This window comes from Xiphophorus hellerii, chromosome 21 (assembly GCF_003331165.1).
Source record: "Xiphophorus hellerii strain 12219 chromosome 21, Xiphophorus_hellerii-4.1, whole genome shotgun sequence".
NCBI lineage: Eukaryota > Metazoa > Chordata > Actinopteri > Cyprinodontiformes > Poeciliidae > Xiphophorus > Xiphophorus hellerii.
Window position 1 is genome coordinate 19,003,782 of NC_045692.1, and position 18,638 is coordinate 19,022,419.

Sequence of the window (18,638 nt, forward strand, 5' to 3'; positions counted from 1 at the left end):
AATAATTCTTACATCTTCATGACAAAATGAATGTTCCTGTCAACACATTTCTATACGCTGACTCAAAAACTGAAAACAAATTCAAGTTTTTGAAAGGGTCTTAACTTCTACATGTAAATACGATTTAGTTACCAAGGAATTACCTTAATCTCAAAAACTCTCCTTCTATGTGAGTGATTTCAAATTATCCTGCAAAGAAGAGTTGACTTCTTCCAATGTTTGCCTTTTTTTGTACTTCTACAAACCTTGTGAATACATAAAAAGAGATAAATCTGAAGAAATCTGTGAACGCACAAATTTTCAAGGTACCGTACTGTAAATTTAAATCTACTTCAAAGAGACGGCACTGTTAACCTGCCTGCTGTCGATCGGTGTGAGCGATTAGCCTCAGTAAAGGCTTGTTGTCAGGGAAAGCTATGTGCGTGAACCATCTTCCACAGTGGGCTTCACAGCTCTTCCTGCTTGACACACACTGATGGCTAAATGGCTGCATCTGAGTGCGAGACGATGATTTAGTGTGGCGTCGCCATGATGCCGGCCAGAGATGATGGTCTGACATTCGGGGCGACTTATTTGATGGTGATAAAAAGGGCGCGCAGAGCCTCAGGCCACAGACTTGTCATTGGCGTGGACTGGACGGAGCGGAGGGCGGATGAAATGTGAGTGACTCCGGCTCAAATGCCCAGCAAGCCTCCACTGAAGCATACTTGCTCTCTTTTTTAGCTACATAGAACGCATTTACTATTAATAATGTCAGAAGGCAGCGGAGGGCAGGGAATATCAGCGTCAATCCTTCAAATCAAAGATGTTTTTTAGCTGAAAACAGTGCATGAGTATCACTGTGTGTCAGAAGTCAGTACCTCACGCATGAGGGACTGTTGTGACATTTCATATGGCTATTATTATATCCCGCCTTCTCTCTTGTGCTATATCAGGCGACACTTCTGAAATCAACCAAGAAGTACATCTGTGTGCCATGAGACGTAAATAAAAACAGCTTTGAAGTGGAGAAGCATAAAAGGTTTGGAAAATAAAATAAATAAATAAAATAAACTGAACATTCTTTATACAACAGTCACTTTTAAGATAGGAAAACAGAAGAAGTGCAATGCCGACAGGCTGCTAGTCTTCCTTAACTTATACTGGTGTGACGCAGCTGTCTGAAGTGCTCAGTGGGTTGTGTGCTGATGATAGTTGGCCACTGTGTTAGCGTAATGTCAGTAAAATGATGGGACTGCAAAGCAAAGAGGCAGAAAAAAAGGTGTTCACGTCCTTGTAGCATTGACAGATGAACAAAAAAATAAAAAGGCATGCGGCACTTCTTCACATCACATTAACATTGTTCACCCGTGGGTGAGACGGTCTGCCCTTAGTCAGCATCTCGTCCCCATGGCTCAGGGAGACATGGAGGTCAGAGTGACCGTCCTGTGTGTAAATTAACATTCCCTGACAGCCGTGCGTCAACCCCGTGACTATGTGCTGTAATTTCCCCTGTACTGCAGACTAATGGGCATTAGGAAGTCTGAGAGGAGCGACAATTTTTTACTGACAGGCTAAATGACACTTCTCTAAACCCTGGGGGGCATTTTTGTAGAAAGAGAAAATGGACAGAATCTTAAGTAAGTACATGGTGTAATAAATTGGCAGCCACGTTTGAAGAGACTCTTCAAGAGAGGTACAAAAATATGAACAAAAAGACAGGGCAAGACACTCCTGCCATTTTTCATTTAGCATTAAAGATACCCTAAAGCTGATATTTTGATATTTTAAAAAATACAGTTGTGTGAGAAGAATTGGACACTCTACAACAACCTATGTGTTTTACTAACACATTTCTTGACAATTATAAATTCTCAAGAAAAAGGTCTAGATAGTACCTTCCAATATGCTGTTTAAAATGCAAAAAAAGGGTATTTTTTCTGAAGTAGAATGAATTTGGAAAGCTCCATATATATCCACTTAAAATGGCTTCAACCACAATCAGGTGTATCTCATGTGTATGTGGTACACATAATGAGAACATTTTGTTTGGCCTGTTCAAATCCCACACATTCAGCATGCTGTAATCTTGACTGCTGAACTGTGGTGAGAATGAAACAACCGTTTGAGGGGTTTAGGGGGAAAAAAGCTTGTCAGTCTGGTAGAGTTCTCTAAAGATCTTCAAATCAGCTATTTTATCGTATGGAAAATGGTCTATAAAAAAACATTCAATAAGACATTCAAACATGACTTTCTAGGTAAATTTAACCTGAAAGCAGACTGTATGGCACTAAAAGAAGTCTTCAAAAACCCTAAATCACATGACCTGCTTGGCTCACTGTTGCCATGAAGGTGACTCCCTCTATCATGAGAAAGACACCGCACCATTTTTACTTTGATATGAGGCGTGTGTTAAGGAAACTTTGCTTTCGCTCTTAAAGGTCAGACTGAAGTCTGCCAGAGAGAACAATGATGTTCTCTGTCTACTACACAAACCAACAGAAGAAGCTATTGCTGTGACTGTGTGTACTCTGTTCTTCATATCATTGATTTTACTACTAGCTCAGAGCTTCTATGTTTAGCTGTGTTTCTCCCTGTACTGCGGCTGCTGAAGGAGATGCTGCTTCAACTGACTTTATTGTTTCATTACATGGAAACGACACAAACTACAGTGCTTCTCTGGTTTTTTTGTGCATCTGCTCTGTTTTCTCAAATCCCATGTCACCCACAATGAGACACATTGTCCTTGGACAGAAAACTTTTTTACCACTGAAACAATAAACTTACTGCCTCTGTATTGTTTTATAACTACAATCAAAATTGTCTTTATACAGTCACTGTATTAAATGTTATTTTCAATGTCTTAAAAAGTCTTACATTTATTTTTTTATTTTAAAAAAGTAATATATACAGGTACATTTTTCATACTGTTTTAAAATACATTGAGCTATTTCTAAAATGTGTGTTCAATCATTTTTGTGATTTTTATTTGTGAATTAGAATCCTATACTTTAACTATAGTAATAACCATTCTTTACTATAAATAAAAGTTGAATTTAATTCTGCATTTGTAACTCAGCGGAACTGAGTTTTCTGAATAACCTTTTTTTTTTTTTTCCTGTCCCTTTCTGTAAGGGCCCTCCAACAGATTCAGCCATATCTTCCAGCACAATTACTTGAAAACTACTATGACTTATAAACAGTTACTTAATTATTTGACTAACAGTGGAGGATTTGAACAAATATATTGTATTTCTCAATATCCTGTTGCTGTTGATCGACTTACAGCTCTCGATGGCTAAAATGGTGAGATTGTGGATGGAGTTGGCTTCTCGGTCCAGAGACTTGGCTGTGCTGATGATCCCACTCAAAGCGTCAACGTTGAAAAAACGCTCCAAGTCTGTGTTCCTGTCAATGGAGTACCTAGGCACAGAAACTCATTTATATTACACATGGCATATTGCTAAAAATGAGATTAACTTGTATTGATTTGACATTAAAGTATAGTAGTTTCTTTTACCTGAAGGAAAACATTGTTCTGTCCTTTTTCATCAGTTTGTGCGAAATTAAAATAATAAGCTCCATACTTACCTCCTTGTATTGATTTTAAACTTCATGAAATATATATATTTTTTCCAATTGCTCTCTAAATGTCACATATAATGTCACCTTTTTTTGGAACTTATAGGATGACACAAAGGCCTATTAAATTTTGATAAAAGTGTAGACGTTCCCTCAACACACAACACTTATCGAGTCCTTTCAATACTTGTGAGCGTATTTTTCAAAAGAAAATTACAGCTTCAATTAGCATACATCCAAAGGATATTATTGCAGTGTAATTTGACTCTTGTGGCAGCATTAGTTCCACAGTAATTTTAATTTCAACAGATGTAGAGAAATATATTGCTGATTCTGATAACAGTCACGGGGGCAAAAAAAGGCAATTTACAGCTACAATGGAGCAGTAATTAGATTTTCTGATTAAGATTACTAACAATCCTAACAGACCAAGCATGAATACCATACAATATTCATTCAATTAGAGCAGAAGGGGGTGGCGGGGTTAGGAGCATCTCGAGAGTGACACTGTAAAGATTGACAATGTGAGTGCTTGTTTTGAGTCGTAAATGCCACTGCGCAAGTGTCGGGCCTTGACCCTCCTGCAGGAATGCCCTTCTCTTGTTCAAGATGGCATTTTATATTTGCAAATGCAGCACTCCTTGGCCCGCCCACCATCTGCTGCTGTCTTTGTGACAGCCAGATTGGGGACTTTCAAGGCTCCGTGGAGTCTGTGTTTGCAGATAATGTTGAGAAGCTATTTGTTTGCATATTTGGGGTACTGTTTACTTTTTTTCCTTTACGCAAAACTCTGTAAACTAATTGCATAACTTGAAGTTGAAAGGAAGAGAAGTGTCTGGAGGTTTTTGTTTCCAATCAGATTTCTGGCCTATTATTGTGTGGCGCAGCGGGGAAGCACGGCGTTTGTACCTGATGCCACTGTTGGAGTTATCTGGATCGTGGGCAGAGACTCTACCGATTGAGGTGCCCACTTTGGCGTCCTCGGAAACATTCAGTTTGGAAAGCGGTGTAGAAAAGACGGGCGGCTCGTTCACATCTGCCACGGAAACCTTCATTGACGTTATGTCGCTAAATGGGCCGAGGCTCAAGAAATTGGAGTCAATGTTCCTGTTTGTGGCCTCGATTCTTAGAGCGAAGCCACTTCTTGTCTCAAAATCTAGGGGCTGGGAGAAAAAAGGGAATAGAAAAATATAACAAAAAATGGGTTACATTAAGGTTTCCACACAGCTTTTTTGTAAAAATTCCATCTTTCCTTATTTTCAGATGTTTTAGCTCATTTCTGGCAAGTTTTGCTTAAGTAAACATATAAGACATGTTAAATTTATGGAAAAAAATTTTAAGGTGTAAAATATTAAATCCACAACATTCACTAACTGGATGAAAGATGTAATAAGAAAAGAAAATGACTCCTGGAAGGATGGATAACAGACAGATAGATGGGTGGACTTATTTTTTTAAGGATTAAATTCTAGATATTTATATATTTTTTTATATTGTTTTCTTTTTGCGTACTCACTGAGACCTGGAAGCTACCAATATGAAGATCACAAATTTTCTTGACTCTGAATTAAGGCTGCAGTAGCTACCTTTTATTAAAAAAATGTGTTTTATACTTGCTGAAACTGTCACTATGTCCTGACAGTAGAATATGAGGCAGATAAGAGTGTGAGCTGCATGTACATGAGGATGATTGACAGTGCTAAGTCATTCCTTCTTGCTCTAATTGGGAGAGATGTATTTCTGCAGATGGCAGTAGCCCCACTGGAAGGAACTTTGTTTTTTCTACTTTTTGTTTGTCTCATATTCTACTAGCATGACACAATGACAGTTTTAGCAAATATGTAAAAACCTTTTTATCAAAGTTACCTACAGCAGCTTTAATTTGGTTATTTGTCAAACAAGAAAATATTTTTTTTGTTTTTGTTTTTTTTTAACACTGTCCTTTGCTGTACAAAAATAAAATATCGAAATTTTCTGTCAAGGATAAATGAACAGCTTGTGTGAAGATACGTTTACATTCATTTACCCAATCTGGTGATATTGATCACAATTAAGGTTGTGATCTCCAGCACTCCTAAAATTTAACACACTGTCAGACAAAGTGATTTGATGATAAATTGTAGCGACTTTGTCCCATACATGAACCAACGGTGATTATAAAGAAAGGCACACAAGGTGGATGAAAGCGTACAAAGATAAATGCTTTTCAAACATTTTGTCTGGCTTATTAAACTCTCTCTGCAAAATGTAATATACTGAGCACGCTTATTTGACAGTTTCATTGTCAGAGACTCACTTCTGCCTTGTATTTGTTTGAGTTTTGGTTTGAAACAAACAAAGGATCAAATTGGCCAGTCTGACAAGAACTGCCTGTGGGCAACAATGGTTCTACCACTCTGACCAAGGAGAGGCAGCAATGAGCTGTCACATTCAAGAGACCTGAAGAGACCATTTCAAGACTGAAACCTGGAAATCTGACCCATCGCCCAGAAGTTATGATGTACTGTACTATTTATATATTAATGAACAGATACAGGAAAAAAACAACATTTTATTATAAATAAATAATCCTACTACAGTGAGGTAAAACATATGGTGTTAAATATTTGTGTTAAAATACGTTGTCCATCTTTATTTATCAAAATAAGAACAAATAAAGTGAATGTAGAAAAATTTACAGGATAACTGAGTAATCTATTTAGAGCCCTAAAATGTAAAACGATAAAATATTATACTGCTGTATAGATGTACACATGCATTGTGTAATCATGTTTGTAAAAAATGTAGATGTATACACATGTACAGGCATGCATCTTTGTTTGTATGTCTATATGGACAGAAGATATATTTTATGATGGTAGGCTGCTAAGTATATGAACAGGGTAGGCAAGCATAAGCTTTGGCTTCAGTTTATTCCTTTTTTGGTAAATTGTGGGTTTATTTATTGTTATTTTTTGTTTCCTCTGTTTAGTTTACCAAAATAAAGTGAACTGAACTGACCTGACTTAGTGAAGGCAGTTAAGAACACAGCAGTGACTTTTCCTGCTTGCTTTCAAACTGTTCTTTGGTCTCTTTATTATTTAATGTTTATTTCCAGGATAACCAGACGGACACTGGTTGATTTGTGTTTACTCCCAATACACTTGAATGACCTCACAAAACGTGGCATCATTAAGTAGTTGTAAAACTGGAAAACACAAACATGCAAACAAACAAAAAAGAAATAAAATTTTCCTGGATGACATAAAAACATCACGATCACTCCAAATGTTTTCAAAGTAGGTTTTCTTTTTTTTTTTAGACCATTTCAGTTCTTAATCAATTAAAGAAGCACAATAATTATCACCTTTTAACATACCAAAATGTTTAGTCAGTGTTTTTTATTACAATTTACTAAGCTCAAATGGAAGAACTAACTTTCAATTAATAATGCATTACTTATTTGATTGGATTTATTTCAATATTGAGGTCATACATGTCTTCTTACTGCTTCTTGTCAGACAGGCAGAAAGACCCTGGACAATTTAACAACCCAGACCATCATGCTACCACCACCGTGTTTAACTATTGTATATTTTTTTCTAAACTGCTGTTTATTTTAATTAATGGGCCACACACACACAAACTTTCAAAAAATTTCCACTATTGTCTCTCTAGTTCACAAAATATTTTCCAAAAAGTATTGGCATTAGTCATAATTTTTCTTTCTTATTTTATTTGATTATTTTTAATAAAAATGTTGGTTGTCTATTTTAAACCCATACAATTCATGCTTAAAACATTGTTTTACAACTTTTGTGTAACCCCCATCGCAAAAATGTGGTATTTTTACGTAATATTATACTTATATAGTATATAGTCCAATCCACAATTTTTATTTATTTATTTTGCCACAAAAAACATAGGGTATATAAAGACTTGTCTAAAAAAAAAGAACCTTGTAAAAGCTATGTATCTCCTACAGTCATGACGAGTAAAACTGATAGGTTTTTCTTTTGTGAAAATATGTTTATTTTCCAAACTCTACCTTTTGCAGGATAATAACCCCCTCTTGTGTGTCCTCGTCTGTTGTTATATTGAACATGCCGGGCCCGTCACCGTCCATGATCCTGTAGTCCATTTCCGCGTTGGAGCCGATATCAGCATCTGCCGCTTTGATTCTGGCCACCACAGATTGCACTGGTAGCGACTCCAGCACTGTGTACTGATAGCTTTCTGGAAAGGGAAGGACAGGAGTGGTTGTTTGTAATGGATGTGCTTATTTTTTGCAACCACCACGCTTGCGTTAGACTAACAAGCAGGGGCAATGACACATAAATCTCAGTTTTCACTCCAATTTGTGGTAAAGTCAGCAAGGAAGAAAAAAAGGGAAATTATGCTATTAAAATAGCAAGACCAACTTTAGTTCACAGTGTTCAAGAAGTTTCACATTTAAAAGAATAAATGTGGCAAAATTAAAAATTTCTCCTCACAGAGGCCGTCACGGCTGGGAGAAAAGGAGTCTCATTTAGATCCTTTGATAAATTTCAGAAAATTGTTTATGGTTTATTGCTTAGAGAAAGGGGAAACTGAGCCACTTGTGCAATGCTATTTTGTCCCTTCTACTTCCAAACAAACATTTCATACGTGTGTACTACAGTCATTTTTCTCAGTTTATTTTCATTGCTTTTCAGCTTTGTATTGAATCATGGATATTATTTTAGAAACTTTGAATTACCCTCTATTGACAATTATTTTTGTTACTAATTATTGTTTGGGCCAGTTGATTCTTATCAATAAATGAGTTTTGAGCAATAATAATAATAATAATAATCTGACAAATGTCAATTAAAAAAAATCTAAAATGCAAACAGTTAGATAAAGTTAGAAAGAAAGCAAAACAACTGATCCAAAAGTAAGGCAATTATAGATTACATATTTATGATAGATTATTCATAGATTGTTGAAAAAAACTACAGGAATAAACAGTATAAATGAACTTGAGTCTCCAACTGATTAGGTAAATAGTTTTAATACTCATAAGTATTAGCATTGCACTAAGGTAGCAGATACAAAAATCCACTGTAGCTCCTAAAACTGAATCACTGGATTAGTTTGATTGTTTCCAGGCAGAGAGGGCAAAAAAAATTATCCTATTTGAACAGCGAGACTAATTTCACTTCATAGTGTTCCACAAGTATTACTTTTAGGAGAATAGATGAAGCCAGATGAAAAATGTCTTCACTTTGAGGCTGTCCAGACCAGAAGAAAAGAACAACAGGAGCTGCGTTTAAATCCCATTGTTACAATTCACTGGATGAAATGTCCACTCAAGGATTCTATTACTGTAAAAACTCTCCATCGTGTTCTCCACGCTATTGTTTGACCCCCTAAATTTAAAGTACTCCTACAAGAATAAAGAAGGGAATCATATTCATAATCATAATCTCTCCAATCACCAAGCCAGAGCTCATTACCAGACCTTTCTGTGTTCCTCAGTGTCTCCCTCAGCCACAGTCTAAATGCTAATCTGCCTGACATTGTTTGCCACCATGTAATCTTTATAATGGCTTTTTAATTTGCCATGGAATAGCAGCTCTTTAAAAGCCCCCCAAAAATACTTTTCTCCCATCCTATTGCCCTTGCACCCACCTCCTACTCTTGCCTGTCCTGAGCCTTTTCCCCACAAATCATCAACTAAGCAGTGCTCCTGGATTCAATCTGCTCTGAAGCACTGTAATGGCATATCGATTCTGACCCATGACCCTGTGAGCACAACAGCAGGAGCAAAACCCCCCAGAATTCTTCTAAAGTCTCTTTCTTCTCAGTGTGACAGCGCTGGGTTAAAACGACACTGATGACTTGTCGCGCAAACTTGAATCTCCCTTTCACCCCGGGGACCGGCAAATTGACTCAGCTTCACGGCAGTCCAGTGGTGACTGCGCTCCAGCCGGACCAGCGGTCGGGCTATCAGCAGTAAACCGATTGCCGGTGCTTCGGGATTATCATGAAGAGCACTGCATGCCTTTGAATCGTAAAGCTTTTCCTGGAAGCCATTAGCAGCCTGTGCAAAGGGCTGACAAAATGAAAGAAAAAGGGGGAAAAAAAGGAAGAAACCTGATTGATCTTGGTGTCCAAGGCAAAAGGAATGACTGTCTTTGATGAAGAATGAAGCTGGGAGGTGCACAGTTTATAGACAGACTGTTTTTTGAATTTTTAGGAAAAGTCCAAGTCCTTTCTGAAAATATAAATGCAAGGTAGTTGCACAAAGTTTGTTTTTGTCAGTTTAGTAAGTTATTTTCAGGTTTTCAGCTGATTCATGAATTAGATATTCATAACTGTTTAATTTTCTCAACTTTTGCAATCCTAAACTCTTAAATAAAATCCAGAGGAACCATTTTCAGTCGGAGCAGCAAATGGCTTAAAGGTTTGTTAGAGAGCATCAGTGAACAGAGAGATGCAGTTGTTGAGCGATTCATTGTGGGGTTAAATTCTTAAACAACATCCTAATCTTTGGAGATCTTACAGAGCAGAGTTCAGTTCATCATCTGAAATCAGTACAAGTATAGTATGACTCCAACTACACCACAAGATGGCCTTATGCCAAAACCAAGACATATCCATGAGTTAGAATGACCCAGTCAAAGTCCAGACATACAGATAATTGAAAATCTGTTGATTGATATCCATAGATGCATCTACATTCAATTTAACTATGAATTATTCTTTTTGCAATCAACTGGCAAAGATTTCAGTCTACATGTCCAAAGCTTGAAGAGAAGTTTGAAAAAAAAAAATGCAGCCCTAATTTCTGTTAAATTAAGTTCTAGAAAATTTAATTAAAATTAAAAAGACGGATCATATTTCTCTTACTTTAGCTTATTTTCATTGATTTATTGTTAAATCCAAAATAGAATTTAAGATTCTCCTTCCTTCTCGCAATGATCAGCTCCGTCAATACTTTTATTTATAAGAAGTTATACATCAGAGATTTGATTATTCCACATGTTCCTAACAGAGCACTTTGCTCTCAGACTGAAGATTTACTGTAACATGGCAAAGTGTGATAAGAGATATTAATTTTGAAAAATGAACTTCTTCATTTTCTGTGAAACTTCATTCAATCAAAACTGACAGAAAAGTACTTCCTGCTTTTCTTTATTAAAAAGTAATATAGAAAAAGTCATTTTAAAGCAGTTTCTTTCATCTGTGTGAAAAGAATCCTAGCATTTTTACTATGTTGTGCCCTTACATAGTAAAAATGTAAAAATTTTACTATGAGTGCCCTTATTCCCCTCTCTTAGTTCAAGTGGTCTTCCAGTGAGAGTACATCTTAAGAGCTGTATTCAACCTAGAGAACAAAAACGGTGGAAAAAAAGATGTGGAGGTTTTATTCTGATTGCTAAGTAGCTGCTGAACATGTAGAAACTCAATCAGCACTGTGGAGACAGTCAGAAAAAGGTCTCTTACTGTGAGTGAACCGAGGTGGGTTGTCGTTGACATCAGTGAGAGTGACCGTGACAGAGGTGGTGCCGGAGAGGCCGCCCATTTGGCCCACCATGTCTTTGGCCTGAATGACCAGCACATACTGGTCTTTCGTCTCCCGGTCCATGTTGGGCAAAGCTGTTCTTATGACCCCTTCAAAGTAAGAGAGAGAAGATGATAAGAGTGGCAAACTTTTTCTCAAATCTCATCTCAGTATTCTTCTATGATTAGAGCGGGATCCATCCTTTATGGAACATTTAAAGTGAGCTATAATCAGTTTGAGTACCATCAAAATATTTCATTCATTAAAATAAGAAAGTGAAACTCGTACATAAATTACATAGAGTGGTATTATTTCAAGTTTTCATTTCTATTCATCTTGAAAAATAGAATATTATTTAAGATCAATATAATTTTTTTTGTTTGTTTCAGAAACGCTTTTCAGTACATTCTCTCAGTCATTTACACCTTCCACAATGAAGATTAGCCACAAAAAGTAATCACTAAGTGCTGAATCCTAGCATAATAACAGAAAGTTGAGTGGAAAAAAAGTGTGGCATAAAAAGGTGTGCAACTAAAACGGTTCCACCCTCCATTACAAATGAGAGGACTGTCAGCATGTATATTATTTTTTTACATATGGGCTGATTAGTTTGGATAGCTTTGTCTGATATTGACATGACTAACCAGGCCAGTATCAGAATTGGTTTGAGGACCTGAAATATTTAGGCAAGAAAACAAAACAAAAACACAATAAATCAGTGAAGGGCAATTGCTTTTTCACAACACAGTACATTTCACTGTTTTTATTGTTTGTAACTCTGACGATCAAAAGCAAATGATTTAAAGTACATTTAATTACTTAACAGTTATTAAATGTAAAATGTACTGACATTTTTTCACCTGTTAAGCCTTTAGGCAACTGCACCACTCAAGTCCTTGAATGTCTAGGTGATCTGAAGATATCATTTCACACTGCTAAAGATGGTTTACATCAATCCTTCAGTAGGCAATTCTGAGGATTCTCTAAGTCAAAGTGAAAGTCTACGTTGGCTGTTGCCTCTGTAGCTGTGATTGGTGTGTGTTCTCTGCTTGAAAAGTGCTGTCAATCCAAACGGTTTAGTAGTTTGATGTATGATGAGGCAAATGTTCAGACACTGTCACAAAAGTGAGCACATGCAAGGGGACAATTTGGCCGCCAGGGGAGGAATCATCTGTCTGTTCCCGCTGTCGTGATTGATCTCTATCGAAAAAAGATAAGAGATGTGACAACGCTGGCATCAAATAACTGCCATTTATTTCAGGTCTGGTTTCACCTGAACCCCTCCAAATACCAGCTACAAAAGCAAAGAGGTAAACATTTCAAATGACTAAAGAGGAAAATATTTTTATTTATGGCATTTTTCTAATCTAGAGTTTATCCCTTAAATACAAAGATAATTCCAGAAAAATTCACGCAACCCATTTAAATCAAAGAAAAGTGTTGTAATCCTTCAAAAGCAATCAGGGGTGCTTTCAAAGTTAATGATTTGCCACACAACGTGTTTCATTCATTAAATGGCACTTATTAAAGATTCCCACAGAGTATGGAAGATTACTCATTAAGAACCACATAAAGCCGCGGCGCACAGTTCTTGAATAAATGAATCATATTTTCATACTTTATCAAATTCGCAGTCCTGATATAGAAGATGAAAATAGGGCCTCGTTCTCAGAGCTGAAGCCTAATGAATTTCTAAGTCTAATCCTTGAAATTACATAAAACATTGCATGGGATCCAATTTAATAGTATGTGAATGCTAAAGCAGATATCCTCAGGTTCCCATATATTACAAGTTACATGTATTTTTCCCTCAAAACTTCATGTTTAAAGTGTGGATACTGACATAGGATGTGACTCTTATAATGTCTTCCACAAGAACATTCAAATTCCTCCTGCCGCAGAAGCATGCAGCCACTGCATTTTAATATAGACTGTCACTCTAAGAACAGCTTGATCAGTGTTGGACTCAAGTTGCATTTGCTAATCATCCAATTAAAAATTAAAAACCTTCATTTTGCACTGGGTCTAGGCACAATTATGGAGTTTTAAAGTGTAAAACAATCCAAACAGTAGTTTACATCAACCACAGAAACTGACCACCTGCGTGATTTCATGTTTGTTTTAAATAATGCCACATATCACAGTTTGTTCTTAAAACCTGCTGAGGTGAAATTAATCAATGATGTCATAAAATTGTTCCTGCTATCGTGCTGTGTGATGTATTTTTGATGTTTCTGTAATTTATTAATTAAAAAATGTGGTTTATCAAAGAAGTATTTCAAGGGGGAAAAAAGCTATTCAATCTAAAGTTAATAATTGGTCATGCAGTAACTGACAGTGACTCTTTAAAATCTTTGCAAGGAAATTTCGGTCCAGAGTTTTTTGCCATGAACCAGCAGGTTTATCCCACCCACCAAGTCTTAAGACATGGGGTCATTTAGACCCCACTAAATTTTTATTTTGTGTGTGGTCTGGCATTTTTTATGTGTGTGGGTTTGGAAACTGACAGGACAACCCCACCGGCTTCCTTGCTGTCCTACTGTGACACTCTTCTAGAGCGTAGCACTAAGACCACAGGAGGGTTAAGCTCATGCCACTGCCTGACTGAACTTAAATCAAGATTTTGACTATGCTAAACCAAAACTTGTGTCTTGTTTTTTTTTGTTACTTTTAGCCATGTTGAGGTGCACTAAGTTGTATGTTTTGGATAATTTTCCTGCTGCTTAAACAAAGTGCATATCAGTTTCCTTATGCCACAGAAAGTCTAAGATTTTTTTTTACTTTCTTTGCAAAATGATCTTGAGTGTTAGAAAAAGCCCTTCTAAATGAAATATATTATTATCATAAGTTAGCAATCAAACTAAATCAAGATAAATCAAACTGAAGCAATGCAGCTTTCTCTGCTCTTGTTGGTTGACCTTGTACTATTTTCTCTATGAAATACTTCACAAAATAAATGTTCAGACTGAGTAACAAGTATAATTTTTTTTATATAAAATGAGACGGTAATATTTATTTCTATCATTACAGTTATTTGAATCTGAAAACAGTGAGCAGACTGTGACCCATGCAGGGAAAGCATAATAACGTAATCTTTCTCTGATGGATGGCACTGGATAAAAAAGCCAAAACGGTCAGCTTCCACAGCGAGACAACACTGATCTGACGAGTACAGACACATCCGATCAGTCAGCAGCACAACGACTCAGATCACAGCTTTCCTGAAACAGATATACCACAACACGCCTCCGTCTTCTTCCACACACTGGTGGGTTTCCAACTGCAAAGTGGGATTTCCCTGGATACCAGTATTTTCGGCTTAAGCCTCCTGAGCTGTTGTGCTTATCGTGGACTGATATATACACTCTTCATTTTGAAATTTTTGTTTTCACAAACACTGATCTGACTTTAAAGCATCATGTTAAGGAATATTCATTTATTTTTCTTCTCCTTCCTCGTCGTTCTTTCCAACTTGCCCATTCACACTTGTGAGGCCACCTGACCCAAACTCTAATCTCCGCTCACTCATTTCCTTTCAGGCAGTCAGCCCTACGGTATACTGTATACTAGTAGTTCTAAAAAAAATCTGAATATTGGATGTAAGTGCAATATTTTTTGCCAGTCATCTCAGAAATGAAACTCTTATATAATATGGTTTAACCACATAGGATGATGTAATCCTAGCCTTTGCTTCTTGTAATTTTGATGATAATGGTTTACAGATCATGAAAACCCAAAATTCTGTTTCAGAAAATTAGAATGATGTTGAAGAGGTAATTACTGGAATCCAATGGTGTTGCACCATAATCAGCTAATTGACTCAAAGGTTTCCTGAGCCTTCAAATGATCTCTCACTCCGGGTCAGCCGGCTACATGTTTATGGGGAAGACTGCTGACTGGACAGATGTCCAGAAGACAGTCATCAACACCATTCACAAGGAGGGTAAGCCATATAAGGTAATTGCTGAAGAAGCTGATTGTTCCTGTATTCAAGCACATCCTAACGAGAATGCCTGAACACCAGCTTATAATCAGAATATGATCCATACACGCCAGCAAGTCAACTTATGAGTTGTGTCGATTTATATATTATACTTTATACTGCACCATCTCTCCATTGTGACTGAACTGAATAATTCTGCACAGAAGACTTAGCCAAAATTCCATCACAACAAGTTGAAAGACTCATTAATAGTTTTCACAACTGATTTTTGGCAGTTGTTCTGACCAAAGTGAGGAACATGTAATTAGATTTATGGTCTAGTTAGTTTGTTGCAATTACTTTGTTCCATAGAGCTAGGTTGTTTTGCAAAGCTTATCTTCCCTTAATACATAAAATCACAGTATGAAACAGACTTTATTGTATTTACTCAGACTATATTTATCTGACATACAAAAAATATATATTTCATGATCTGATTAAGCATGACACAAAAAATAAAGACAGAAGAAATATATCTACATGTGACATAGAAATGTTTAAGGATGCTTAGATCCCTGAAATGCAGCCAGCTGACAAAGGACCAAAAAGTGGGAAGATTTAATAATTTTTAAAAGATGAAATAAGGGAGGATACACATGTGGTTCTTTTCAGATAATGTTTTTGAAACTCAAGACATATAAAGGAAAATGACACAGTCAGGGAATAGTTGGCATAAATTTTAAGATAATCTGCTAGCAATCATTAGATATGAAAGCAGCTAATATTAATGCGATTGACAGAAGAAGCAGCTGTGTTACATGCCATCTTTAATTGATGAGGCATTAAAATGATGACTTTGAATAAAGTATTTTTTACTTTCTTCAACACATGCTACCTTGACATTTTAAAAGGATGCAAAAGTATTTTCTTTTAACTGTGACTTTTTCTCTGTGGTATATGAGCTTTCTTTAGCAGCTTTGGCTCTTCAATATTACTCATAAGTTTGCTTCCTTTTTTCAGAGTAATTACTGCTAATTTTTTTGTTGTTGTTTTTTGCAGGTGAAAGTGATTGGAAACTCTGAAAAGAAAAATAGTTGTCAGTTTTCCTTGAAAGTTTATGGCTTCAAATATCATATTTTAGAAATAAATAAAACATATATGAAAATCAACCTTTCCACTAGTTTCAAAGCATCTCATTTAAAAATGCACTTTTCTAATGCAGTAGGATGGTTAAGACATTTTTAAAACTGAACAACAACAATCACTCAGTTAACAGACTGTTTCCTTGATAATATATTTTCAGTAAAAATATGTCAAATGGATGTGTTGATGTTTTTTGCAACACAGAAAAGTAATAGAGTAAGCACTATCTACAAGGAATGTCTGTGTGTGATTTGTATCACTCACAAAAACTCTCTCTGTTGGAAAGCAAATTCTGCCCCATGATTATTGAACAGGTCAAATCACAAAATCAAGGAACACAATTACTCAAACCTTAGGGTTGAGTACAAAACATGGTTCAGTTGCTTCAAATGATAACTCAAGACGCGAGTCAACAACCAGACCACTGAGGTGACCGTGGGTGTTGTGATCTTTTATTATGTCTGGTAAGTGTTTTTGTTTTTCATTGAGTCAATATTTTATGTCTCATGTGTCAGTATAAAAATCATGTATTGATTTCTGCAGCTAGCATTAACTCATTATTGTCTCTCTCTTTTTCCAGATGATAATCCTCAGTGTTTTACCATAATAATCAGGTTAATCTGGGAATAATTCACACACCCACCTTGACCATGATACAGACAGACATAAACATAACCATAACCAAATTGCTCTAGTGCAGACTTTATATGAAATAATGAGAAAAGTCATTCAATCAACAGAATCATTCAAACTACGTGCTGCTGTGAGAAAACTAACTAGATTGTCAGAGTTTAAATTGTGTTATTAACATCTTTGAATACAATTGAGTGCCATAGCCAAACTCTCATTAGTAAAACACAGATTGGTTATATGGGAAAAAGTGAAACTAACACAATATCTGTATGATTCCCTAATATCACATATTCTGGTGACAGCTGTTTGGAGAAGTGGGAGTGAGGAAGCCACTGTATCTTAAGGAAGCAGTGCTGCTTTTCTTGTAGATTATATTTCTTCCCACACTCAATTTTTACTGATCACCGTAGAAATATTAAATTCGGGGATATTCAATATTAAAAATAAATCACAATGCCATTTGGCAGAATAAACACTTTTGCAGTCTTTTACATCTCTTCTAACTATAAAGTAGCTATATTTGTTTCAGTGTGACCATCAAACACAAAAACAGAAAAATTCTGAAAGAGTGTAAGTGTTTCATTGTGGATTTTATTCCTTTTAGGGGTTTTTGTCCACATTTCTCCCTCTATGCTGTGTTATGAGAAAGGTCTCACACATTTAATTTTTGCGCAGAGGGAAGACGAAGACGAAAATGAAGCCTCCTTCTGACCATTGGTCATGGTGAAAAAATAAAAAGAATTCCTGTTGGTATTTAATTTATTTTCTCTACTATTCCTTAATAATGTCATTACAGACCCACCACCTGACAATGGTATTGGCTTTCAAAATAAATGGCTCAGTTAGTTAAATTATGGTGAGCTGCTCACTTCTTTTTCTGTAAAGCCTCAGCTTGTGAGCTCACACTGGGATGACGCCGGTCAATAAAACAATAATCCTCACTTCTTTTTTATAAATCATGGCGTTTAATGAACAGTTCAACATTCGGTTGTGAGGAAAATAAATGCCTTTCTCCTCTAAACAGCATGTTATTTATTTATTTATTCTAAGCAAATGCTTTAATATTCAACCATTTGCTGTATTTATCTGTTGCATCCGTACATGCATACTTAAAATCTGTATGCAGAGTGAGCCAATTAAAGAGCACAACTCACATCATCGACTGATCCCCCTGGTGACTAAATTCCATCAGATAGCTGACTTCAATCCCACAAAGCTCAGTAAATATCAGCAAGATGCAAACAAAAGTTGTTTTTTTTCTTCTGGTTCTGTGCTCCATAAACATCAGGCATTCATGTTTAGACTTGGAAAAAACCCTGGCATCTTTAAATATCCGGGACAACTGAATATGTAGAGGAAGCTGGTAATGTTTTGATTATCATAAAAGCTAAGGAAATAAAAAATATGTTCAGTTTGCAGAGCTGGAAACGGGGGAAATAAATTTTGCCAAATAGAAGCATAAAAGTAATATTGTCCCTGTAACATTTTTATATTTTGTCACATCACAACTACAGTGCATATCATTTGAATTTTATTTGATACACCAATACAAGGTAGTGCTGAATTATAAAGTGAAAGGTGTGCTAAAATAAACCAACTCCATTAAGTCCAATCTATCAAACAAACTGCAAAGCTTTAAGCATCTCCAAAAATGGAAAGAGTACTGCAGAACTGTAAATCTACCGCAACATGAGGTCCATCTGATCTAACAGCCCAGTGAGGGAGACAATAAATCAAAACAGCCAGTAGACCCACGGTAACTGTGGAGGAGCTGGAGGGATTCACAGCTCAAGCTGGTGAATTTTTTACTTAACAAACGTGGCCTTCCTAAAAAAATGTAAAGAAGACAGCTACTGTTGGGGTGGGGGGGAA

General features: G+C 36.3%; 1 protein-coding gene across 2 annotated transcripts in view; it reads right to left on the bottom strand.

Moving 5' to 3' along the window:
- LOC116712022 (cadherin-7) overlaps positions 1-18,638 on the bottom strand; it is a 129,760-nt gene that overhangs the window by 33,769 nt on the left and 77,353 nt on the right. For both annotated transcript variants that reach the window (XM_032551687.1, XM_032551688.1), the window contains 4 exons: positions 11,011-11,178; positions 7,589-7,776; positions 4,471-4,724; positions 3,266-3,402 (listed from right to left, as the gene is read on the bottom strand). In XM_032551687.1, coding sequence (XP_032407578.1) covers positions 3,266-3,402; positions 4,471-4,724; positions 7,589-7,776; positions 11,011-11,178 — 747 coding nt within the window. The remainder of the gene's footprint in view (positions 1-3,265; positions 3,403-4,470; positions 4,725-7,588; positions 7,777-11,010; positions 11,179-18,638) is intronic.